The sequence below is a fragment of the Manacus candei genome, unplaced genomic scaffold, assembly GCF_025592945.1.
Source record: "Manacus candei isolate 608988 ecotype Guabito, Panama unplaced genomic scaffold, ASM2559294v1 h1tg000015l, whole genome shotgun sequence".
Taxonomy (NCBI): Eukaryota; Metazoa; Chordata; class Aves; order Passeriformes; family Pipridae; genus Manacus; species Manacus candei.
Window position 1 is genome coordinate 22,180,374 of NW_026138063.1, and position 26,941 is coordinate 22,207,314.

Consider the following 26,941-nt stretch of genomic DNA (forward strand, 5'->3'; position numbering starts at 1 on the left):
ATTTAGAAGTCAAGCACAACTGCAGTGGGTTTTTGCTGGCTTGTGAACAGACACTGAACAGACACTATGGTCCCTGTTTCCCAACAGCTCTTTAACTGCAGATGTTTAGAAAGGGTCTATGTAAAGCCAAAAGCACCTAAGGCTTTTCAAAACACATGGAAAAAGAACATTTCAGGGGCTCCTACAGACGGGTGTTTGACTTTAGTTTTTCACCGGCTCGTGTTTGAGACCGCACGGACCTTTCTCCTCCAAGGCCGGTATTTAGAGGCGAACTCCTGAACCGAGCGGTGGCTCTGCTGCTGTTCGCGGGGGGGGGGCGGGCGGGGAGGGCGGGGCGCGGCTGGCCCGGGACAGCGGGGACAGCGGGGCTGGCCCGGGGACAGCGGGGACAGCTCGGCATGGCGCAGTACGCGAGGAGCCCCGCCGTGGCCGTGATCCGGCTCCGCAACCCGCCGGTGAACACGCTGAGGTACCGCCGGGACCCGCGGGGCTGGGGGGGCTGCGGGGCCGGCTCCGCGCCCGGCGCTCCCCTCCCTTGGGAGCGCCCTTTTCCTTCTTTTCCGCCTCGCTCCCCCTCTCCGTGCCCTAAGGGGGCTCCTCCCGGCCCCAGGGAGCCCCTGCCGGGGCTGTTCTGCACCGCTCGGTACCCGCAGAGGCCCCGGCGGTTCCTGCAGAGGGAGCTTGGATCTCTCTTTTCGAGAGAAAATGCTGAACTTCGCCATGACTTCTGCTCGCTCTCCTAGTTTCTGGGGGGTGTGGTTCACAGCACAAGCGCCGGGCTCAGCAAACTCTACTTTCTGTCATCTCCCATTCCCCTATTTCTCGTCACCTTCCAGCCTTTAAACGCCAAGGCGCTGCTCCCAGCAGGACACAGCACAGCAGCGTTAGCAGTGCAGCGGCTCTCCCTGCAATTCCCCCGGCGCTCTTTGGTGCAAAACAGCATTCCCTCAGCTTTCCTGGTTTCCTGGCCTGCCCACACACTGCACAGTCCCTGTGCCATCCAAGTGTGCACAGAGGTGAGGGCAAAGGGCTCTGTGGGAAGCAGGCATGCCTCAACAACCAGAGCCGGCACCAGAGTTAAACTAGGGCTGGCAGAATTAAAGCATTTCATTTGCCTTTTAAAAACAATTAAGGAACAGACCTCTAAATACTGGTCTTGGAGGAGAAAGGTCCGTGCGGTCTCAAACACGAGCCAGTGAAAACTAAAGTCAAACACCCATCTGTAGGAGCCCCTGAAATGTTCCTTTTCCGTGTGTTTTGAAAAAACTTAGGTGCTTTTGGCTTTACATAGACCCTTTCTAAACATCTGCAGTTAAAGAGCTGTTGGGTAACAGGGACCATAGCGTCCATTCAGTGTCTGTTCACAAGCCAGCAAAAACCCACTGCAGTTGTGCTTGACTTATAAATGAGGAAATTTGTTAAAAAGAAGCAGAAAGAGGCAAGTAAGAGCATGAAAAGGGAATGAAAGCTGCTGCTCTTCTGTTACATCTACATTGCAGCTGGCAATGCTCACTCTTTTGCTGCAACACATTTAGAAGTGCAGTAAGATCATCTTCACGTGCTCAGGTAATTGTCATGAGAAACTGGGAGTGACTTGATGAGTTTAGATAAAGTAGACATGTAAGACTCCCAGACCTGCAGGGTGCAAGACATCCTTTGGACTTCCTGTGCCCAAGACCAGCCTAAGAAAATTTCCAGGCTGTGCTCACAATAAATATTTTATCCTTACCATGAAAAATGCAAAATACAGAGCCTAAAGAATCTTGGAATCACCAAGGTTAGAAAAGACCTTTGAGATACCGACTCCAAGCGTTAACAGAAACAGATATGTGCTTAAGGAACCTTAACTCTCCTCTTTTGAGAAATCCTGGAGAAAATCCAAAATTGCCTTCAAACAGCAACTGCACACAGCTTCTTCAGGACAGACTCTGCTTTTACTGCCTCTTCCTCTTGGCCCCGCTGTGCCCTCCCAGCAGGATGCAGTTCTGGCACTCCGAGGGTGACACAAGGTGTGCTTCTGGTCCTGTCCCGAGTCCCAGGAGGGAGAAGGGAGACCCTGGCAGACTTTAGATCCATTAAACTATAACTTCAGACACGGCTGTGGTCTTTGATGGCATGTCAGGGCACACCTGTTTTAGAAGGGATCCATCATTCTCCCTGGCTATAGCTAGGAAAGGCAGAGCACACTCTGATCCTTGTGTGCTCCTGCAGATTTATGTTCCAGGCACACGGGAGCAGGTCTGTGCCTGCAGCTGGAAGTGTTTGGCTGCACAGGTGACAGCAGGCAGTGAGTTACGGACAGGAGCCGTGTCCTGCAATCCTGGAAATCTCATTTCACAGCAGGTACAGATGCTTTTTAAAAGACTGGTGAGTTTTTGCTGCTCTGCTCCAGCCTCCCTGTCTCTCCCCATTATCCGTGGCACTCGGTGCCCATTCCCAGCTCCCAGGCCATCACACTGGCCTTTAGCACTTTAGCAGCCACTGGTGGGCAGGAATTTGCTTTCTTCTGTCTGGCACCATCCACTGCTGCACAAGTCCCTGCCAGGCAGTGCTTTCCTGAGGAATGAATGCGTGCTGACTTGTGAGTCTGGCAGCAAATTTGGCTCCCACGGAGATGTGCCAAATTTGGTTTGTTTGGAGTGTTTTTTCCTGGTTTGCAGAAGGTTAGTGTTCAGAGATCCACATTTATGAGACTGTGACATCGAGAGAAAGGATTTACAAAGAACTGGGAGTTTTGGGGACAAGACTCACAAGAGAAAGGACTGACCACCCCTTATTAGCAGAGACAGGCTGCTGGCACTGGGAATTAGAAGGATGTGAAGGAGTATTTCAACATGTGAGCTGACAAGGGCAGAAAAGCTCTGGGGAGAATAGAGAAGGACATGGTGTAGGGCAGCTTATGTGTGGGATTCTATGATGTATAACAGCATAACAGGTATGGGTGGAGAAGCTCTCCCTGGCTGCCAGGATTGTCCTTCTTACACCAATCACCATAAATGATCTGAAAATGTAAAGGAGATTAGAGATACTGCAATTTTGGACAGGTAGCAGTGATGGGAGAATGTGATCACCCATTTTGGGCTGGATCAGCACCTCATCAGGATGAGATGCAGAGAGAAAATTCTGGGATGAATAAGCATCTGCTTCCTAAAACAAGTCCTCTAAAATCCCACCAAAAGGATGCCATTCTGGCTTTGGCCTGAATTTATGTGCATGACTATTTGGGCTGTATTAGCAACTTGTCACACAGCAACGTGTGACAGCAGCTACTACACAGCTGGATCTGACACTGAGGCGAGAGACAGCAGAGCAGGTAAATCCAGCACATGGAGATTCAGTTTCAGGAAGGGAATTAGGTAAATACCCAGCAGTTATTTTCAAAGAAAAACACTGGAGGAAGCTGTGCAAAGGACAAGAAGCCTGTGACAAGGGGAGAGCCTGGATTGTTGTGCAGGTTTGGATTTGGAGGTTTTTTAATTTTATTAGAAGCCCAGGTAAACTGTTCAGCAAGTGATGTGGTAAAAGCCCTGCATGACTTGATGAGAAATCAAAGAACACTAAGGGAAAAGTTTGATTTTTCTTGAGAAGTGGAAAGCTTACTCAAATGAGGAGGACAAGAAAATCTGTAAAACAGGACAGGGGAGATGCAAACTGGAAATTAAGAGTGAAAAAAACAGAAAGAATGAAGGCACTCTAAAAAACAATAGCAAAAAGTTCATCTAATAAAAAATATGATCCAGGACAAGCTTACAGGATGCCAAGCTCAAAATTGGCCGTGACAACTCAGGAAGGGATCCTCACCCTTGGATTCAAGTCTCACTTCTTTCAATGTGACTAAGACAATTTTCAGATTCCTTTCAATTGCTTTCTTTTTTTTTTACATTAAAGAAATTCACGTTCATAAACCGCAGCTAAAATCTAAAATAATTAAGGCAAATAATAAAACCTTGTTACAAATCCAGCACATTGCTGCTGCAATGAGTTACACGAAATAAAACCAACCTGGTGTGGTCACCTCCAAGAATATTCTCTTACCCCAGTGCACACCTGTTCCTTAACAGCACCTACTTTGTGTTTCTGAAACCTGGAACACTGAATCATCTCAGCAGAATCACTTTTCCTGCAGTCAGAATAGTTTCCATGGTGGAGCTGACTACATGGGATGCAGCCTTGATGGGAATGCATGGAGGGAATTTTTGCATTGTTACTGCTAAATGAATGACACTGTCACAGTCATGAAGTACTTATGCAAATTACAGTGACTTTTTGTTTCTTTAATGCTCTCACTGTTTGAAGTTGGGGTACTCCTGAGTGTTTTTACAGTTTTACTGTCATACATTTTACTGTGATGCTTTCATCGAAAATTGCATCTTTTAGTACCAGTTACAATGTGTGAGTGACAAAGCAAGGCAGCCTGTGTGTTGGACTGTGACAAATCCAAGGCAAACACATCACTCCATCTTAGGAGAACAAGCAACTGCAAAAAGTCTCATTTTTGTTCCTTCTTGTCCTACAAAAAATCCCACTGGGAAAATGCCTTATGGAGAGAGAAGAAATATTTGTGCAAGTACTGAGTCAAGTTATTCTCTGGCATAAATTGTTCTGCTGGGTTAATAAAAGCCATGTAGGTATTGAACTGTTAATTTCTGGTAGCCTTGATGATTGGTTTTTAATCTGGTAGGAGCATGTTGTTTTAAGTGCTAAGGGCTTGTAACTGATTTCCTGCATAAAATCCTGACCCCTTCCATTTATTGCAGACTTTTAGATGGCCATTTGGCATCTGCTGATCACGTGCCTGGAACAGACACAGAAATGCTTTGATTGCTTCTTGTCTGTTCCTGACAGAACTGTGCCATTTGTCTGTACAATATTTGCAAATCAGTAACTTAACATTGGTTTGGGTCCTGGTACATATGTTTTTCCACCTATTTGCACCATGGTTTGTAGAGTGGAATGACATTTCCTAATGGTTTTCCCTGTAATTCTCCCAGACCCTGGGTGAGGCCACTGTTGCTGTGGCCTGGCTCTCCACTGAGGCACAAACAGAACTCCCAGAGCACTGGGTGCAGCCTGTGGGTGCTCCTCAAATAGCAGCAGCCACAGCACTTGATATGCCAAGGGGAGGGAGATGAAAGACAATTTTTAACATATTAAAACATATTTAATATATTAAATTTAGAAAGGCTTTCATATTCTGGTACATGGACACTGTGTATGCAGTGGAAGGACCTTTACCAACTCACCTCACAGTCTTTCTTTGCCATGGCCAAATTATTCTCATTTTAGGTTTCAGCTTTCAGAACCATTACTAGCATCAGACTTCAGTTGTCTTTGATGTCTGGATGAGGCAATTTGTACATAACTGGCTGTTCTCTCTCCAAAAAAAACCCTTCTCCCAGTCTCTGGTTGTCAGGTCTCAGGACCCCCACTGATCCTTCTGCCTAGCACGACCTTATCCAGGCAGGTGATCCCAGAGACCCTCCTAGACAGTCCCCCTCAGCCAACAGCCCTGATGAACAGCCTTTGCTAATGGCTTGTCATAACTTTGGGGTTTGAAGGAGAAATATGCAGAGGTTGGCTGCATAGAGTCCTTCACACAACCAGCTTACAGGAGACTCCTTGGGCTCCCCGGGTTTTCCTTTTCAGACTGTGGCTTCCCACCATTCTGCAAGCTGTTGCCTTGTATAAATACATGTACACACAAGTACAGTGATGTGTTTTTCACCTACGTTATGACAAGCTTCCTTTTTTGATGAAATGTCCTCAAGTACATAGAAAAACATGCCCAAACTGAAAATGCCTCGGGCCTTCCTGCTAGTTCTGTGTAAATAACAGTCCTCTCCACTGGGCATCAGCAGGGCTCTGCTCCCTTTTCATCACCACCCAGCTTTGTGTAAAACTGGGCTCAGGCTTTGGAGCAGGTCTGGGAAGGAAATTTGTGTTTATAAAGGACTGGGCAAGCATGTGATATTGGATATTCCTCCAGCCTCCAGCTGCTTATGGCCCAGATTTTCTGAATCAGAGGCATCTCTACACGTGGTGTATGAGTACCCACATGTACCCAGGGCAGTCTCTCACAAACTGTATACTTAAAACTGTGTGTATATCAGTATATTTTAGTATCTAAATTATATATACACACAATTTGTATTATTATTATTATTAACAAGTGTTAATGCTTCTATTTTTACCTACCATATCTATTGTTACCACCTTCTAAAACAGGCTATGGTCTCTATGTCAATCCGTACACACACATGTATCTATAAATTATCTTTTAAGAATCAAATGTAAAGTGGATATACAATCAGGTCAGATCTTTTAAGTATCTGATTTGAAAAAATACTATTTATGCTTTTACAGGTCCATTTTGAAATTCTTCATTAATTCTTCGCTGGCCAGATTTACTGCTGGTGTCTGGAAATATCTGTTCACATGAGTCAAAAGACATTTTATGCCCAAAACTTCATGCCCAAATCCCCTTTGACAGGATCCCACACCAGCTTAAGTCTGGACCTACATAGGGATCTTCACAAGCATTAAAATCAGCACAGCCCCAGCCTGTGTCAGGTGTTTAAAAGATAGATTTTTTTTATCCCTGGAGCTCCTTTCCCTCTTAAAAAGTTCTTAGATTATCAGTGGTTTAGCATTAATTACTTTTAAATTATGCCAAACTGTTTTCCTGAAAATGTGAATGTTTAATTCATAAAGACATTTCCAAAAGAAGGTTTCCCTGTGCTGCTGGCTGTGGAAGCAGCAGTGTCATAGCCTGGAGAGGACTTCCCAGGCAGTGACTGACAGGTCTGCAGTTGGCTCCTTGGATTCTGGATCTTGTCCTTGATTTAGGAGGGAGACTAAGGAAAGGATTCACCCAGAGAGGCTGTGGCAGCAGGCAGACTAAGGGACAGACCTGCTCATTTTCACTGGGGTGCTTGGTGTTTGTAACCTCTTGGAAGGGGAATGTAGTTGACTGTTACTCACTAAATCTCTATTTTGTTTCAGTTTTGCAGTTCTCCAGGCTTTAGAGGATGGACTGGAGAAAGCAGATGCAGATCCCTCAGTGAAAGCTGTTATGATTTGTGGTGAAAATGGGAAATTCAGTGCAGGTAAGACATCAAACACAGCCTGAGCAAAAGAGGAAACACTCTCCACCCACCATGTCTGAAGAGTCTCTGCCTCGTAATGCTGATAAAAGTCCTGATTTTGCTGGAAATGGCCACAAGACAGTGGGCTTTGTCTATTCTGCTGTGCCACAGTTGACATGGGGCACATGACAAGCTGGACTGTCCAGGCCAGAAACATGCTGGTCTGTTCATGGTGAAAGGAGGGACAGCTGCTCATGTCCATGATGTACTGGTGCCTCCTTACTCTCCATAGCTTTGTATAAAATATCTGGACCATCACTAGTCTGGTGTACGGAATGTACCTGGGGTGGGGCAGTGGTGAATAACAGATCTTTTCCAGTTGTAGAAGGCCAGGAAGCTAGGGAATTTCTGTGGAGCCCTACACTGCTTGTCAGTAGTAGCTTGCACCTGACTGTTCCAGACTCGACGTATTTTTAATTACACCAAAGATGTTAGCAAATTTCTGCAGTGACTGCATGATCTTTGCAGGTACTCTGCATTTTTGTACTTAGCCTTCCCCTTAGCTCTCTGAAAAGGATCAAGGATCAGGTTCCTTGAAGGTAGTCCCAAAAAGGATTGGTTCCTGTTACCCACTCCCCTGCTCCTCAAGGGAGTGGGTGGATGTGAGCAGCTGTGTTCAGTGGCTCAGAGGGAAGGATTGCTCCAGTCACCGCCTTGCCCACTGATTCCTGCTGATGTCTCTGTGCCACCCCAGGAGCTGACATCCGAGGGTTCTCCTCTCCAAACAGACCAGTCAAGTCCTTGGCCGCCCTCGTGTCCCTCATAGAAAGCAGCAAGAAGCCGGTGGTGGCAGCCATCGAAGGCATCGCCTTGGGAGGAGGCCTGGAGGTGGCACTGGGCTGTCACTACCGGGTGGCACACGTGAAGGTAACACACACTGAGAGCCAGAGAGGCTGGTGGAGGCATCAGGAGCCACGGGCAGATGGCTGCAGGCAGGGTGGGAGCCTGCAGAGCAGTGGGACAGCCTGCCTTTCCTGGGCCCCTCTGCCCAGAGGAGAGCAGCTTTACAGCTCCAGGAGACAAGCCTGCATGCTCAGGCATTTCTCACCTACACCACCACCCTTGATGGGCTTTCATAAGTCCTACTACGTAACTCTCTTCAATCGTTTCTAAATATAAAATTGATTTGTACCTGGTGGGATAAGATGGCTGCACAGGAGCTTCAGTTCCCGCATGTTAATTTGCCCTAGGTCTCGGCAGTCATTATCTATGTTCTGATGCAGACAGCTGTATCTTACTGACTCATGCAGCGTGACTTTCTCTTATTTATTTTTTTCTCCAGCCCTGTGAATATTGCATTCTTTTTCTGCTCATAGCCTAGTTTCAATAGGTAGTTGAAACTCAGCTAGTATGGAGAATTTAGGGTCAAATCCCCATGAGCTCTGGGCCCCCAAGGAGCTCTCTGACCAAAAGACAGCTTTAAGAGTCTTAGGAATTGATCTGGCTCTTTTTTCTTGAATCCCCTCCTTTGAGCAGTACCTGATCTCCTTATGGAGGCTCTTCCCTGGCAGGGCCATCCCCTCACTTTTCCAGTGTGAATCACTGATTCTCCATGACAGTGTGGGTTGCTGTAACAGCATAAAGAGCTATTCTACATCACCCTGTGTGCCACCTAAGGTGGGTGCCACGGAATCACAGAATCATTATGGTTGGAAAAGACCTCCAAGACCAAGTCCAACCTTTGACCAAGTACCACCGTGCCCACTGAACCTTATCACAAAGTGCCAAGTCTACTGGCACTACAAGTAGTGGTCTTAAAGCAGCTCCAAGTCTCTTAAAAGCTCAACAGAAAATTGCAAACTATTTTTTTTTAGAGGAAACAAAATCTAGATAGATTTTTAAGAGAAGGCAAGACCCCGCTTCCTGCTGCCCCTGGCTTCCCTGCATAACTCTGTTGGATGTCAAGTGCACCAAGAGACATTTGAAGGGAGATTAGGGAAAAGTTCAGAGTGTTCAAGGCCAGGTTGGACAGGGCTCTGAGTAACCTGATCTGGTGGAACCTGCCCACAGCAGGGTTTGGAATGAGGTGGTCTCTAAGGCCCCTCCCAACCCAAACCATTCTGTGATTCTTTACTAAACTTCCAGGAACTAGAGTAGGGAGGTAACTGAAGCCAGAGTGCTCTCCAGCATTTGGTAACAACTGCTTGAAAGCCTTAGCTGACACATGGCAATCTGGGGGGTGCTGTGGGCCCCACAGCTCTCCCCCGTTGCTGTGCTGGCACACAGACATCCACAGAAAGGTCATGTTTTCCTTCTGTTGTACAGAAGTCCTTGAAATGGTCGATTGGGCTCTCGTCTTAAATGTCTTACGTGGCAAAAAGCAAGATGAGGTTTCTGTGAAGATGTTTTGAGGCTTCTTAGAGGAGAAATGTATGACATATCAGATTGGTGTCCCCCTGTTCTGCTCAGTTCGTAATTATCACTCATTCTAATCAGTTTTCTTGTTGAATTTTGCTTCATTTTAGGCTCGGATGGGTTTGCCAGAGGTCACCCTTGGGCTGCTTCCAGGTGCTGAAGGCACTCAGCGACTGCCCAGACTGATTGGGGTCCCAGCTGCTCTGGATATGATCACCACAGGTAAGTGCTGTGCCTTGGCCTTGCTCTCAGTATAAGAACATGACGTGGAGTTATACCACCAGCTTGGTCTAAAAAACAGGAATGTTTTACCTGTGTACCTGCTTGGGTTGTCATTCAACTTGCTTCCATTCATGAGGGGCTAATTACCAGCTACCCACCAGTGGTTTGGTCAGGTGGAAAAGAATGAAACTGCCCCTCAGGCTCCACTGTAGTCACCTTATTTCTCTTTTTATCACAGGAAAACACATTCCAGCAACTGAAGCACTGAAGCTGGGCTTGGTTGATGAAGTGGTGGAAGAAAACACAGTTGAGGCAGCAATTCGCCTGGCAAACAAAGTGATTGGTGAGGAAAGAGTTGTAGCAATGCCAGGAAATAATTGGTGATGTTTCAGGGCTGAAGAGAGTCAGAACAAAGCCCACCAGTTTGTTCCAATTTATATGCTCCATTCTTGAGTTTTGGCATCCACATAAGATGGAATTAATTGCAGAATTTGTTTTCTGTTGTCTGAAGTGAAAAAAAAAAAATCACATTCTGAAAAGCTGCAGAAATTCAAGTGAGATTCAGAGAACTGGTACATACCAAATCCTCCTGCTTTTTAATTATATATCCAAACTCACATGCTCCCCTGGGCTGCACCACGCTGGTTTTGGGGAGTAAATGCTCTTTCCATCTGTAGTTCTGGATACAGCTGGCACTGAATGCATTCTGGTTGCACCACCAATAATGGCTGAGCAAAAATGACTTTCTCCCTTTCGTGGAGGGGCTGGCACATCCTCAGACCAATTTAATAATCCATGGTCTGTGAGTGACTCTGTCCCTAATCCTTTGGGTGCCATGTAAAAAAAATGGCCTGTGGAGATGGGAGGGATGTGGAGAGATTTTTTTTTTCCCCACCCTAGAAATAACAGAATGGAATAACACTGGAGTTAACTCAGGAACATTTCTTGTGCAGCATGAGGAGCATTGCCTTGAGAGAAAACAGGATATTTTTCCACTACAAACCTCCTTGTACCTTTGGAAGCAGACCATGGAGTTCCATCAGGAGCTCTGTCACAGTGAATTGAATGCAGGGAACCAAAACCCTTCCTGCTTTGGTCACATGGTCAGTGTTGTCCCAAGATGGGGTGCTGCTTTTGCTCCTCCAGTTCTCTCCACTACAGACAAGGCCCTTTCCTCACCTGTGCTGGAAGCTGAGGCAGCCTAAGCCTTGTCCTAGGGCACAAAGTACTTGAAAGAATGGGCTGCTCTTAAATATCGGTGTCTTGCATCCTTCCCTACACCTTGAGATGTACCAGACAGGTGCTACAGGTATTCTTCAGCCAGGTTTTCTGTAGCAGATGCCCTTCCTTCTCACTCTATTCATCCTATGTTATTTTAGGGCTTTATTTTCTAGTGCAGAATCAGTGACATAAGCAGTCCTCTTTTTTCTTTCCCTGCATGTCAGCAGACTAAACATAATTCTTTAGCAAGACGTGGGTGATGGTGATGTATTTCACTACTGCTTCTAAGAAAAACAAAGATACTTTGGTTCACTGAGTTTGTCTGTTTTGAATGAGAATTCTGCTCCTCCATCTGTTGGGAGAGCAGTGAAATATTATCACTCCTCCATGCAAATTAACCCAACAAACAGTGTTCCCTCTGATGTACCCTCTGGGCTCTGAATGATGCCCTGCACAAGATCTGTTCCAGTATTGATGGCAGCAGCAGTGCATCATGAAATGAGTAATGGATACATTGCTGGAACTGGCAAGCCAACAAACATTCTGGATTTCAACAAATGCTACGTGAAATCGGCTGAAATTTAGATATTTTCATGCTTCTTTCTTCTGTGACAGATATTGTGCAGTGGTTGACAGTTGTGAAAACCAGCTTGACCTTAGGGGAGAAGCTCAGGAAGGAATCAGTGAGCACTCTATTCCTCAGGGTAACTCGTTTTCTGGAGCTTATGTCCACTACCACTACTGGCAAATTCTTCTTCTGTAGCTTCATCTTCTCTGGAGATTGTCACTACCAATTTTATTTTTTTTTTTTTGGAGAGTTATGTAAGCAGACAAGGACCCTGGCTGGATGTTCAGCAGGTAACCTGTCCCAGTTTTACTCATTATTAGACTTTCAATCCGTTTATTGCTGGTTTGAGTTACCCCAGTAAAAATGAGTAATGTCACTGACGGTGTTTCACATCACACTAGATATCAACTCCCACAGGACTTCAAAAATGCTTTCAAACTCTTTCCAACAGCTTTACTGGCATTTTTAGTACGTGGTTTTACAGTGAAAGCACTAGCAAGCCATACAATCTATTTCTTTTCTGCTTGAAAAATTCCTCATTAGACCCTGCAGAAGACCATGACAAGTTTTGATGCACCATTTACCCCCCAGGTTACCTGATAATTTGAAAGAATGGTGTACCCAGAGCCTGTTTGTTCCTTTTGAGTCATTCCTGGCTTTGGCCTTTGCCTGAAATTAATAATTTTCCTGCCATACCAAGGCAAACCAGCACTTTTATTTCTCTCCATCAGGCACTAACAGGCTGCAGAAGAGATGACAGTCTTGCATGGCATTTGTTCACAGAGTTTTGTTTTCAGCGAATATTTTTCAGATAATCTTAATAAAACCTAAGAGTGTACAAAAAAAGCCACGCCAGAAGTCCACTGGCTTTGTGTGGCATGCAGCATTTTGTTTCAGATGAGATTTTTTTTAAACATGAAGCTAACAACTGCTGACTTCTCCCAGAGCAGTCTGGCTAAATAACTAGTTTTGTCACTGCTGGAATTTCTATTCCTGGGAAGGCTGTACTGCAAGATAAGTCTCAAAGAATCAATTCAGAAATCATTTTCTTCTAAAGCTTTCTCAGTGCTGGAGCTGCAGTATCCCATGGCAAGAGATCAGTCTCAAATGACTGGCCCTGCTGTAGCCAGGGTCCTTGATTATTGTTGTGATATACAGTTGACAGAGGGATTGGGAAAGCATCTTCATCCATACATTTTTATGGATTGTACCTAATGAAGAACACCTTCAAAACAGTAAGTGGGTGTAGGAATACACAGAGGCAATTACTGATTCTGAGTTAGATCTTTCATTGAAAGTCAGTAATTATATATTGCAGATGGGAAGCAAGGATAAGTTCCTGGCCCCTCCAGGCAAGAGAAAACATCTTCACTTCTGAAGGCACTTTTTAAAAAAAGGAATAGACAGGAGCCAAATCCTCAGAGACAAGGAGAATGTCCTTTCATTAAATGTGCTTGGTGATCACTGCAGTAATCCAAAGCTGCATTTCAGGCTTTTCCCAGCTGATGGCATCACAAAATTGACAAATTGCTGGAACTGGTGGTGGCAGGCAGCAGCTTGCAGCTCATCCTGCCCCACAGCTTGCTGGCCTGCCCTAGTCTTCCTCAGCTGGAGGAGAAAAGGGCTGCTGGTCCTTTGCACAGCAGACTTTGAAACTCTTCGTGTACAATCACACCTTGCTTTCTGACCACGTCAGCTGACTGACCTTTAGCATCTCCTCAGAGCACACCAGTATCTATGGCTTGCACCAAAGAGCCGGGGAAAATCAGTGCCATTTGGACTAGCTGAGGCCCCACAGGTATTAAACTGCGTGGAAGGATGATGAGTTTCTGACTGTAAAGCCACTGGGAGTGACTGTGGAGGAAGCAGTTGTTTCTCTCGAGGCTCATAAACCCCAGAGGCGTAACAGATCCTGCTGGAGGTAATTGGATGCTGGAAATGGAGACTGGGGGAGAAAGCCTTTCCATCACAGCTGTGAGGGCCTTGCTGCGTCATCTCTGCCAGGATGCACGATATAAAGACATTTTAATCTCTCCCCAGGCTCTTTAGACAGAAGGCCCAGGAAAGTGCCCCCGTGACACAAAGAGAGTTTGTGAAAGTTCTGACACGGACTGGACTTGCCTCTGGCAGGGCTGGGGCCAGGCTCAGCTTTGTTCCTCACAAATTCACAAGCAGCTCACTGCACCAGGAAGACTGTTAGGCTGGCCCTGCCTCTTGCAAGGCCATCCTGCAGTATGCCAAGATTTTACATGGTATTCTTTTCTTTAAATAGCACAATATTTGACACTGCATGTATATGTGGTGCTTTTGCCAATGGTAATTTTATAGACAGGATCTATCCTTCGTGCCACCTGACCCACAAACCCTGGGCAAACAAAGCAGGGATCTGTGCTGGCTTCTGTGTGTGGATGGTGCTTTTCCCTGCAGCCCTGATGTCTGACACTGTTCATCATCTTCCTGCTGCTTTGATTTCAGAAATCAAGCCATGAGTGTCCCACACTGATCTCTTCTTCCCAGGTTTGGATTCTGATCATTCTTTCCTGTTCACAGATATGTCCTTTATTCTTATTGGCATTGCAGAAGCAAAAATATTGCATGGAGATGCTGTAGAAATATTTAGCGAAACCTATTTAGCTTGCAGCTAAATAAGAGTTTTATTACAGGACCCTGAGGAGAGTTGCTTTTCTTTCTTACTCTGAAGAACTGTCTCCTGTCCCCAATCAGTACTTTGCTGTCTGAAGAACAAGCTTAAAGACTCCCAGTGGCCTTCCTTTTTTACCAGTCCTTTCCACAGAGATGTTATATGAAGTCCCTTGATCTGCCCAGTCTTAGGTGGCCTTCCAGCCACCAGATCAGCTTCCTGGGACAAACCTGAGCTTTCTTCTTGTGATGGAATGAAACCCACTATTTAAGTCTAAATAAAGAGCATGTCAGGGTTAAAAACACAGATTTAGGGGAGAAACAAAGGGTTCAAAAATAAAGGAACATGACTAAATCCTGCAATACTGGAGGATAAAAATTACATCCACTGTCAATATAAAAACATTTTTATGAACTCTGATTACAAGGGAAGCTACTTACACAGCAAGTGTTCATCTTTTTATGTTCTCTACAAGGCTTAATTAAAAAGCCTGAGCTCTGAAGACCATTATTTCAGGAAAACAGCATAATAACTCATTCTGGAAACTCACATTTCTGTTTCTCTTAAGCATTACTCAATCTTGCAGGAAGAGCTTGAGTCAGGACAAGTTCTTTGGGCAGTACTGCCATTATTCCTGCTCTTCAGCATTCTCTGGATGACTTACTGAGTCTTCTGCTGGTGCACTGGCATTTCCCTAACTCAGACAACAGGAAAAAAAGGGGAGCTGGATGCAATATGCTGCCTTGGAAGGAAGTGTGGCAAGGGCAATGAGACTGTACCCAGGGAGCTTCTCAGCAGAAGGTTCCCAACCCACCAGCTCACTTTGGTGGCAGTCCCAGCTGCTTCTGGGAACAGCACTGCAGCAATCCATGCAGTGACATGCTGCAGTTAATGATCTGGATGTGGCTGTGATGACAACAGGGTCTTTGTGAAAATGTTGCAGGATTAAGGGGATACATCCTGGATTTCTGATCTTGTTCTTCCACAGTCTTTACTGAGCAAGCTGCCATTAAGAGCACAGGAAGCCCTGAGTAAAGCCAGGTCAGAGCTCTCTCAGCAGGCTCCGAGTTTGTGCTTCTGAAGAAGACATAGGATTTTGGCATCTGAAATATAACTAACTTCTCTCAATTAAAATCCTTTCTAGGTATCACCATAGCAACCTCTGTCTGTAATGAGCTTCACATATTTGTGTGGCTGCTTGATTCACCCCTTGCTGACACAGAAACATGAACTCTCCCTTGTTATTCATTTGCTCCCCAGCTCATGCTGGGTGAGCTTTCCTGGTGGTTGGCCCCCAAGTGAATTGAGGGGCTCCTGCAGTCAGGGAACAGTTGAAATCAGGGTGTATTTCCCAGTCTCTTATCCATGCCTGGATCAGCACCCTGGCTGGAATGCCTCTGGCTAGCAAAGTCAATTGGGCACTGGGTACTAAACAATACTGGAGGAAAACTCGAGTACCAAGGCTTAAAAGGAAGAGCCATATGAATGTGGCAGCTGGGACTGTGGAGGAGGAGAACTGGAGAAGTCAGGGCACTCTGGGAGCTGAGAAAAAGGAGAGAATTACTTCTTTGAAACTGAAATCTTACTTTTTTTGAAGTCTGAGAAGGGACTTGAAAAATTGCAAATGTCAGATCAAGCAGAGGTAAGAAGAAATGTCAGATGTTGTAGTTCTAGACCCATCTCACTGTGCCATGCAAGCCCTAATGCAGTGAGATGCAGAGGGAAAAATAGGTAAACTGCCTTCCCATCCTGTGGAATGGGATGGAAAGACTATGTCTGAAAAGATGTGGACACTTTGTCCTGCAACCCTGTTTCTCTCCCCCCAGGCCAGCCCCTGGGACCCCGCAGGCTCAGCCTGAAGCCGGTCCCCAAGCTGCCCGACATGGAAGCCTTTCTCAGCGAAGCCCGTGTGAGGGTGAAGAAGCAGGCGCAGGGGTGCCTGGCTCCGGAGCTGTGCTTCCAGGCCGTCAGGGCCGCCACCCAGATGCCCTTCGCCGACGGGGTGCGCAGGGAGCGAGAGTTGTTCATGGTCCTGCTGAGCTCGGGCCAGGCCCGGGCCCTGCAATACGCGTTCCTCGCCGAGAGAGCCGCGCAGAAATGGACAACTCCCGGCGGGGCCTCCTGGAGCAGCGCGACCCCACAGCCCGTCCGCTCTGCGGCCGTGATCGGTAAGCGAGGGACAGGGCTGTGGGGCTGGCATGGAACAGCGGGTGTGGGGCACCAGGGAACGGCAGAGCTGGGGGGGATCACTGTGATCTGTGGGGCACTAGGGAACGGCAGAGCTGAGGGGGATCACTGTGATCTGTGGGGCCGAGCACAGGGAACAGCAGAGCTGAGGGGGATCACTGATCTGTGGGGCACCAGGGAACGGCAGAGCTGAGGGGGGATCACTGTGATCTGTGGGGCACCAGGGAACGGCAGAGCTGAGGGGGATCACTGATCTGTGGGGCACCAGGGAACGGCAGAGCTGAGGGGGATCACTGCGATCTGTGGGGCTGAGCACAGGGAACAGCAGAGCTGAGGGAGATCACTGATCTGTAGGGCTGAGCACAGGGAACAGAAGAGCTGAGGGGGATCACTGATCTGTGGGGCTGAGCACAGGGAACAGCACAGCTGAGGGGAATCACAGAAGGCAGGAGTGGGATTCCTAGAGTCACACTCATCACAAGCACAGATACTCCACCCAAAGAGGGAAGTTGTCACTGCATTGGCAAGCTCAGAAATTCACATGGCATCTCATATCCCACTACATTATTACCTGCTGCCACATCTTTCTTTGGAAGAATAACTTCCTCTCACTTCAAAAACAACTTCGTGTGTGTTGACCACAAGGAGTCTGCTCCCTTTTAAACACTCTGTGTCCTGGCTTTGTGTCGTGTTAGAAGCACATTTGTATGAAATTCTCCTCCTCCTGGTCTAGTTCTGCACTGCAAGTGCATGTGCAGAGTCACTCAGGGATATATTAATACAAAAAATGTTTTGACAGCTGTATTTTAAGAAGATTTCATCTCACTGGGATCCACTCCTGCCATTTTGTAGCCCAGCAAGATAATGCCTTCATTAATTTTTTATAAGAGCAATTTAAATAAAACCTTTGATGCACTGCTGAGATTAAAAAAAAAAAATCTTTCAGCTCTGCCTGTTGATAGTAGCACTAAAAAATGGTTAGACAAGTAATGGAGCCCTTGGAAAACATCCACTCTGCTTCAAGGAAATCTCACCAGATCAACACTACTCTTTTCTGGGTGTTTCTCAGAGCTATTGAGCTGTCTGACAGTTCATTTCAGCCATAACACTGGGGTTTTTTGGAAGTTCCCTTCTCTTCATTGGCTACCATGCCATATTTTTAATAAGAATAACACTGGTCCATAAACCCTGGGTGGAGGATCTGTGGCTGTCAAAGCATTCAGGTAAAGAGGCATTAATTACTGCCAAGTGTATACTGTGGCTTGAAGAGCACAGAACTTTGGACACAGGCAGGTCCCATCCTGAAATGTGTGCTCTGCCAGGAGGGGCTCTTGTTGGAGTTTGTAGGAATGCCTGGGTGACTGGAACGGACATTCTTTGCTATGTACTGATAAAACCAGCCAGAACAGCACACTTGCAAAGACCTAATCGCTGTGACAGTTTAGCCAGAAGGGCTGTTAGATCTGATCTGCCTATTTTGGTGCTGTAACTGAGCTACAGAGAATTCTGAGGACAAATTGCAACCTCTCTTTGAAAGCTTCCAGGAGAAACGTAACCTGTATCTCATTTCCAAACTGAACTGGCTGGGCTGCATCTCTCCCATCCATTGGATTAAGTATTTGCCTCATCCCCGGACAGATTTCTGAATTCTGGTCTGAAATTGCCCCAACCTCATGCCCAAGTTTCAGTGTTTTCATAGATGATTACAAACAAAACTCAAGTTAACCATATTTCTGCAGAATAAATAAACTAAGTGCTTTCATACTTCTGCTGCAGAGCACAGTCTGTCACACTCCGGTCCTTGTCATGACCTTGAACTTCACCTAATTTTTCAGCACTTCCTAAACATGCATAGCCAAAGTGGGAACAGCATTCCAGGAGTAATTACACCAATACCAGGTACCAAGAGGTTTCTTCATTGCTCCTACTTAGTATGCTCAGGGTAAGAGCCAACTTTCATACTCGCCACGTTCAACACATCCTGTTAATTACCTGCTGGCAGGGAGCAGCTGCACCCCGGGGATGGGGAGCCAGTGGCAATAACACCTCCTGGAGAGCAGAACCACAGAATCTGCCAGGCAGGAAGGGATCTCTGAATGTCATCTTGTCCTCAAATGACATCACCTGGAGCCACTTGCCCAAGACCACGCCCAGACATCTTTTGAACATCTCCAGTGATAAAGATTCCACAACCTCTGTAGGCAACCTGTGCCAGTGCTCAGTCAACTCCACAGTAAACAAGTTGTTCTCTTATGTTCAGATGGAACTCCCATGTTTCAGTTTGTGCCTATCACCAGTGGCCACAAGTCTGACTCCATCTTCTTTACACCTTTCTCTCAGCTACTTATATTGGTGACATCCCTCCAAGCTGGAGTCCCAGCTCCCTCAGCCCTTCCTCATGGACACACTGCAGTCCCTTAATCACCCTACTGGCCCTTCACTGAACTCACTCCACATCACTCTCATGCTGGGGAGCCTGGGGCTGGACCCAGCACTCCAGGGGTGGTCTCATCAGTGCTGAGTAGAGGGGCAGGATCATCTCCTTCAAGCTGCCAGCAAGACCCCTCCTAACACAGCTCCACATACCATTAACCTTCTTTGCCACAAGGTCATCACTGCTCAGACTCAACCTGGTGCCCACCAGCACCCCCAGACCCTTTCCTGGGGAGCTGCTTTCCAGCCCCCAGCATGTGCTGGTGCACAAGACTGCTCCTCCTTGCGTGCTGGCCTTCAGCAATTCCCCGTGCTGAGCTTCCTGAAGCTCCTACCCACCCATTTCTCCCCCTGGATGGCAGCACAACCCACTGCTGCATCAATATTTACAGTACCTGAGCAGGGCAAGCAGGGCAGGCCCAGAGATCACAGCCAGGACCCACTGGAAGTACAGGTGATCAAGCAAAGTTCCTGGGATGATGCAGGTACCAGATAAAGGTGGGAAGCCACTCTTCAGGCTGAGGTCTGGATCAACAGCATCCATAGCCTGGCACAGCCACAGTAACCCACCAGAACTCCTCCAGCTTGGCTTAGGAAAGGACTGCAGGCTCAGGTCTGAGCTTAAATGGGGCTCAGAGGCCCATATGGGTGGGGGAGGCTCCAGGTGTGGCTGCTCAGGGACATTAAAGCTCATCAGTGCACTCAGGGCCATGACACTCACCCAGACCCTGATGCCTTTGCTGAGTCACTGCTCCTATCACTCAGCCCCCATAGCCCACCAGTATAACTTGCTCTGTTTATGCTCTTGTTGATGTCATATTTTATTTGATGTGACATCTCCTGTTTCGGAGGTTCTTGATCGCCTTTTTTAAACCCTGAATCCCACACCCAAGTGTCACTGATTTCCACCACTTCTTTCTGCCATTTGTTGTGTTTCTTCTCCTTCCTCTAGAAGGTTTTCCTCCTATTTTGCCTTTTGATATCAGTGAAATGGCAAGTCTGTTAAAGACAGGTGGAGAACATGCCAACACAACTGTAATTCTTCTTTCAGGCTGCTGTAACAGAGTCATTCTCCAGCCAGTACAATACTCTACAGTGTTTTGTAACTTCACATTTTTGATCTTAAGTACATCCTTGCAGCACCAGAAATCAAAATTTTAGGGATGGTTTTTGAGAGACTGGCAGCTTTTAAAACAGTGCTGCTCATCCATGCAAGCATTGAGTCTACTGAGGTGACCCAGGGTCTCTCTATTTTCACTGCAGGGAGGAGGACAGGCAGAGAAAGATATTGCATCCCTTTAGGCTGTCAGAAATCAAGCAAACCTCATTTTGCAACCGTGCTGTGCTGTTTCACACACTACACCCATGTTGCACTGTGCTGCTGCTTCCATCTTTTATTGCTGCACAACGTGAAGCAAGTGAGAAGATCACGTTGAGTTTTTCACGCTGACTTTTTGTTTCATTTGCTTGTTCTGAACTCTTGGCTCCCACCTCTTTTCGCTGTCTCTGGCTCCTCATCACCCAGAAAAAGAGCTCTTCTCCCTCTGTCCCTTCCAACTGCATCTCCCCATAGCTCCCTGCCTGCCTGGAGTATCACATTACTTCTGCTTGAAATTAGTACCCTGAAACAGAGAAAGCAGCAGCTCCAGTCTGCAGCAGCCCGCCACCACCAATTGCTCATTGTTGTTTTTAACAGGAAAACTGGAACAGTCTTTGCATATTTTTACCGATCCATAAAGGATTTTTTCCATTGCCAGGCATTTTAAAGTCCAAATATTCATTAGAGTTCAGAATGTTTTCCACTGATCTGTATTTCTGTGGTGCGTGTGACTACACAAGTTGCCTTGTACATATTTCAAGTTCTTTTGTTTTGAAATTTGTTTTTAAAGTCCTTCAATTAATTCTGTATGATTTTTCGTATTCTGAGTACCTCGTGACAGATCAATAATTAACCATCATTATTCACTCAGCTTGCCCAGCAAATGGATTTGTCATACCCATATTTGGCCTGAAATTACATGTGTTCAAGTGTAGTTTTATTTATATGTCAAAGCTTCATTTCACAACAAAAGACCAGGAGCAGGATGGCTGGGCACTGTTCTTGTTCCTGAGGCAGATTTCAGTCTTTTTTGGGAAGATGTGCCTTGGACATGAAAACAGTCCCCTGCCTGCAAGATGAGAATATAGGGTTTTTCATGGTTTGGGGGAAGTGAGAGCACTATTGAGTAAGAAAATGGAACATGCAGTAGAAATTCTGGAGTAGTTCCTCACCGTGTTTTGGTCCGTGTGATCTGAGCTGAGCATGAGACATCTCCCTTCCTCCTCCTTCTACAGCCTTCTCACATGTAAGACCCAAAGATTCCCTACCATTATTTTCTGCTCTAATATATTCTTCCCCAAGATCACTTGGCTTTATGAAACGGAAAAGGGGAGTCCTCAGAAATGCTCTTTCCCTGCTGGATAGCCAGAGCTCTCCTTAGTTTTATAGCCCAATTTTAGAAAATACCTCCAGGGGAATCATGCTGTGCAAGCTCTAATGTAACAAACCCCTTGGGGCTTTCATTACTCTCTCTGCCAGCTTCATTAAACATCATTTCATACAGGCCACTGCAGAGTTCTGGAGGAAGTTGAGAGACAGCTTTTCTAGGTCAGAAACAAGCTTGGCAAGCTCATATCTTATCCGTAAGTCTGTGCCTGTGGCCTAGAAAGTGTAGTACTACAAGCAAGTGTGCCTGTCCATCATGGGATGGCTAAAACCCACGTGGGAGCACTCATGATGAAAGCAAAGAGGGGAATCACCTCGCACCACTGCAGAGCTTCCCTGCAAAAGAAGGCTGGGGAACGTCTGCTCATGGAAGAGGTTTGGATTCAGGAAGAACAGTGTGCTCAGATGGCGAGAGAACTGCTAAGATTTCAGTCACGAGGCTGAACCTGAGAGGAACAGGAGTCGGTAAGACCCAGGATGTGTGAAGAGCTTGGAAATTCTAGGGAAAACCCCAGGACTCCACCCTGGAAAGGAAGAGACTGAAGAGGGAGCCGTGTGGAACTGCAAACACTTAAACCTGATGTCTAAAGACACCTTATAGACAGGGCTGGGCCTGGGGAGTGAGTTACCCTCCTGCAGTGCCCAAGAAGAGAGCAGTTCCTGTAGCTCACCAAAGACAGGGAAAAACTGTCCTTAACTGTACCTGCTCCCACATCCAAGGCTCTGGGGACTGTGCACTATGGAAGGAGCTACTTGTGTTTGGGTTTTTTCAGTCAGCAAACCGTGGACACTGAAGTACTAAGAGCTGATTCATGTTATTCTAGTTTTATTTTCAAATTAGTTTTCAGTAGGACTTGATTATTAAGTAGCAAATCTAATTTCCTAGAAAGGAACTTCAGCACTTGCTTAGAAGTGGTAATGATGGTTTATAAGCAGGCTGCCAGCTAGTGATGTCAGTAAAAACTATCTTCTGGTGGCTGAGTAGGGAGTGTTTGAAATGTCTTGTGTGCACACAAGCTGAGGCTGGGCAGAACTATACCAAGGATGTGTAGCATGCAGGAAAAACGTCCTACCTTGCTTGACCTTGGTTATTGGAACTTCTTTGAAGGATGACATCATTTCAGCTCTTCTTTACAAAGCTGCTTTAGGCAAATTTTTAATCCCCTTTTTTTCTGTATATTTGTTTAGCTGACTTTCATTTGTAAACCTGGGATTAAAAAAAATCATTTTAACAGAATTATAACAAACCTCTGCTTTGTCTGGTTGGTGCTTTACTTAGGATATTAATAATCCTTCCATTCAGATGCTTCACACTTCTAAAGCTGGTGAAATGGGCTGACCTTCTCTTACTGGTTTGCATTAACTTAGCTGGAAAAGCCTCCATCGTGGGAGAGCAGGCTCAGTGGTGTGGGTTGTGTGTCACAGGAAAGGGTAAGTGTGCAGCTTCATTTGATTTCACAGAGGGCAGAGCTGGTGGAAGGGATCAAGCCAGTAATCTCCACACTGGTATTCCTGATGGTGGTGGCACATTTATGGTCTTGGAGAGGAAAAAAAAGCAAAGCATAAATTCTTTAACAGGAATTCTTTAACTGTGTGGTTGGACAAGGAAGGCTGTGACTTCGGGAATCTCCAGATGTTAGGAATGACCTGTGTTGGAGGACTTGGAGAGTGGGTAGAGATGACTGATATGAAGTGTGAACAGCAGGCAAAAAGCTACTGATGTGCCAGAGTGCTTTAAAAGGAGAGAGAAGGTGTTGAATTCTGGATTGGGAATGCTGTGTCACTTCCATCCCGTTTGTCCTGGCAACAAGAGACACACAAGACATTAGAGACAGAGTTTAGAGCAAATCGGCGTCCAAGAGTCTTTACAGAAAGAGCAGCTGAATTTTCCTTGCTCCAAAGATTAAATGATGGTGGTGGAAGAAGAGGAGGGAGACAAAGGGGAAAGTAGGGAGAAGGAGGGAGAACCCAACTGTCTGAGCTTTGCTGGTGTCAAAATCTTACTAGCAAAGTATTTGCATGCTGCCCAAAACAGACCATCTCCCAGGAGCAGTGGGGCACTGACAGCCTCAGGGGGAAGCTTGCTTTGAACCTGCCTGCAGAAGATGGTAGCAGGGTTGCAGCTGTAACTCAGATTTTCTCTCTTTGATCTCCAGGTTCTCACTCAAGTGATGCTGGTTTCCATAGGTATAAAACTTGGCAGGGAGAAGACATGAATCAAATGGTCTGTGCCCACTGGGTGAATCCCACAGGACTTTTGTGAGCTTGTAAGGACACTAACTTGCCTTTGTGCTACTGCTTTTCAAACATTAGGGCTCGCTGAAAGAGAGAATTCCCCTTCTGTTTTCCAGTCTTCAATTCTTTTTTCTGTGTGTGCACCACTTGTTTTGCAGAGACTATCACTTTTTATCCTGGAGATACAAAGGAAATTATACTGTCAAGTGATTAATTTTCCATTCATAGCCTTTGATTCTATCTCACTTTTATCCCTAGGGCTGGGAACAATGGGCAGAGGCATTGTGACTTCTCTGGTTAAGGCCAACATACCTGTGGTAGCCCTGGAGCAGGATCTGGAGTATCTGAACACGGGAAGAAAAGCTGTGATGCTCCTTTTGGAACGTGAGGCAATGAAAATGGGGCTGGGTGCCCAGACCCTGGATTCCCATAACCCTGCACGTCTCCAGTTCACTGTGGACTTTGATTCGTTGCGTGATGTGGATCTCGTCATCGAGGCTGTGTTTGAGAACATGGCACTGAAGAAGGAAATATTCCACAAGCTCTCGAGGATCTGCAAGCCAGGGGCCTTGCTGTGCACAAACACATCAGCCCTGAACATCGACGAAATAGCTTCTGCCACCAGCCGCCCACAGCAGGTCATTGGCACCCACTTCTTCTCCCCTGCCCACGTGATGAGGCTGCTGGAAATAATCTATGGCCGCCACACGTCCCCCACGGCCATCGCCACTGCCGTGCAGCTGGCCAAAGCACTCAAAAAGGTTGGAGTGGTGGTAGGGAATTGCTTTGGGTTTGTTGGGAATCGGATGATGTTCCCGTACGTACAACAGGCAGTTTTCCTTTTGGAAGAAGGAAGCAGGCCGGAAGCGGTGGATCGGGTCCTTGAAGATTTCGGGTTTAAGATAGGCCCGTTCCGCATGTCCGACCTGGCTGGGCTGGATGTGGGCTGGAGGTCGCGGCAGGGCCAGGGCCTCACGGGGCCCTCGGTGCCCGCGGGGACGCCGGCGCGGCAGCGGCAGGGCCAGCGGTACAGCCCCCTGCCAGACCTGCTGTGCGAGAGCGGCCGCTTCGGCCAGAAAACCGGCAAGGGCTGGTACCGGTACGAGAAGGCCGGGGGCAGGACAGCCACGCCAGACCCGTGGCTCCACAGCCTCCTGGCCCAGTACAGGGACACCCACGGCATCGAGCCCCGCTTCATAGACCAGGAGGAAATCCTGGAGCGGTGTCTGTTTTCCCTCATCAACGAAGGCTTTGCCATCCTGGCTGAGGGAATAGCGTCAGGCCCAGAGCACCTGGATGTGATTTACATCAATGGCTACGGCTGGCCAAAGCACAAGGGCGGCCCCATGTTCTACGCCTCCACCGTGGGGCTCCCCCGCGTGCTGGCCAAGCTGCACAAGTACTCCGAGGCCCATCCTGATGTCCCTGGGCTACGGCCCAGTGCCTTTCTGAAAAAGCTGGTGGCTGTGGGGAACCCCCCCATCAAAGAGTGGATGTCCTATCTCAGCCAGCAGAGCTCCAGGCTGTGATTCCACTGGTGGAGGCTGATCCCCTGGAACCAGTGCTGTAATTGCACCGTCTTTTCCAATCAAACCCAAAGTGCTACAGGCTCATAAACAATGTCATGAACTTTCCTGGGCCTTTGCAGGAAATAACTTTGACCAGTGATTGATCCCCGTCTCCCTCTTGCTGCAGGTAACCACTGCCTTCATCCATCCTCCTTCCTCAGCCCCAGCCTCACCCACCTTCTCACACACTGCTGTGTAAAGGCCTGTCTCGTATTGCACTGCCCCTGGGTTGTCACAGCTGTCCTCCTCTTCCAGTTTGTCTATGGGAAGGCAGGGAAGAGCATCCACAGCCCACAATGCAAATCATGGTTGGAGCCAACAGAGAGATGATCACAGTTCACCCCAGACCGGCTGGATCTACCAGATCCTGCCTTCAATCTGTTTCCCAGTTTGTTCAGTTCTTTCCTGTAGAGCCCACCTCCACTGGATTCTCTGGATCTCCCACGGACATCCAGCTGAAGCCTGATCCCTTCCTGCTGCTGTGGGAGTGCTGGCACAAGGATGTGGCACCTTTCAGAGGTAAAGTCAAATGAAGTGGAGAAAGTCTGGGCAGAGAGCAAGGGGCAGGGCTGGTATCATCCCTCCTCGCTGCTGCAGAGGAGACTAATAAATGTCAGAAAAGCCACAAATACATCAACCTGCCTACAATACCCTGTGGTGTTGGCTCACGACTGGCCTTCTACATCCAGACTCCATCCTCCCTTACCATTATCCCCACCTGGCTTTGTCCAAGCAGAAACATCTTCTGGCACCTCTTCAGTGTGGAAATGTGTTGCCATCACTCCCCCATCTTGCCTGCCTACAGCTACCAGGTCTTGGGGCTCAGCAGGCTCTAATTGACCAGATTCAAACGTTTCACATTTTCACATGGGCAGAAAGCACACTGAGAAGGGCAGGGCACAAGAGCTGTGCAGGCAGGGGCACTGCTGCAGACAGGCAGGGAGGTGACAGATCCCCAGCAGAGAGCAGAGGAGAGGGAGAGGGAGCCAAACTTGCTCCAGGCTTTGGGACAAAGTCTCCCATTTCACGTGTCTAGTAAATGTATCTTGCAGCCTGATGTGGGGAATAGACTGGTCTGGGTTCCCTTCTCAGGGACACTGAATGTCTAACTTTTGCTTTTAATTTAATAAAACTACTTTGATAATCTAATGACGGATTATGTGGTATCAAATGGGATAGCAGAAAAAAGAAAATGTGGTTGTTCTTTGTTTTCTCTCCATCACCTCTCTATGTGCTAGAACTAGATAATTTTCCTGTTTGTGTCTGAGAAGGCTGCATGCCTCTTTTTCTTTCCCTCAATATGTTCTTGTTTTGCCCTTTGTCTACTCCTGTCCATCAGTGGGCGAGAGTGCAAAACTGAGGGCAGGAAACCCTTCAGAAGTCCCGAGCCAACCTAAGTGCCTTGTTCCAGGGAGGATTTTTCTCCAGGACCAGAGAAGGATCTCAGTGTAGCCCAGCAAAGTGCTGCAGTTCACCCCGAATCACTCATGTGCAGAGCTGAGAGCAGCCCAGCGTTAGCTCCGAGGTGAAGCGCTGCTCCCACGCCAGCAGCCTCCATGTGACACGTTACACAACAGCCCTGCCTGCTGCTGGGGCTGGCATGGCACCCACAGCACAGCCCTGGACATGGCACCCACAGCACAGTCCTGGACACGGCACCCATGGGTAGCCCTGGACATATCCAGGTAGCCCTGGACATATCACCCACAGGACAGCCCTGGACATGTCACCCACGGGCAGCTCTGGATGTGTCACCCACAGGACAGCCCTGGACACGAGGGTCTGCCCGGGCCAACCTCCCCTCTCCTGTGCCTTGGGCTGGGATGTTCACTCCACTGGGGAGGGGTTGGGAAAGGGCAATTCCCCTTGCAGTGGCAGCAG

At 47.3% G+C, this 26,941-nt stretch overlaps 1 protein-coding gene and 1 long non-coding RNA gene across 2 annotated transcripts; one reads left to right on the forward strand and one right to left on the reverse strand.

Moving 5' to 3' along the window:
• The first annotated feature begins 352 nt into the window (after positions 1–352).
• Positions 353–26,209, forward strand: EHHADH (enoyl-CoA hydratase and 3-hydroxyacyl CoA dehydrogenase). The gene is made up of 7 exons (XM_051781781.1): positions 353–469; positions 7,003–7,106; positions 7,840–8,012; positions 9,611–9,722; positions 9,961–10,065; positions 15,979–16,320; positions 23,751–26,209. Exons 1-7 carry the CDS (start codon positions 399–401, stop codon positions 25,019–25,021), a joined length of 2,178 nt encoding a protein of 725 aa, XP_051637741.1. The 5' UTR covers positions 353–398; the 3' UTR covers positions 25,022–26,209.
• Positions 19,392–22,903, reverse strand: LOC127468547 (uncharacterized). The gene is made up of 3 exons (XR_007903593.1): positions 22,598–22,903; positions 22,331–22,464; positions 19,392–20,940 (listed from the first exon to the last, which is right to left on the reverse strand). It is a non-coding gene; the product is annotated as an uncharacterized LOC127468547 (long non-coding RNA).
• Positions 26,210–26,941: the final 732 nt, after the last annotated feature.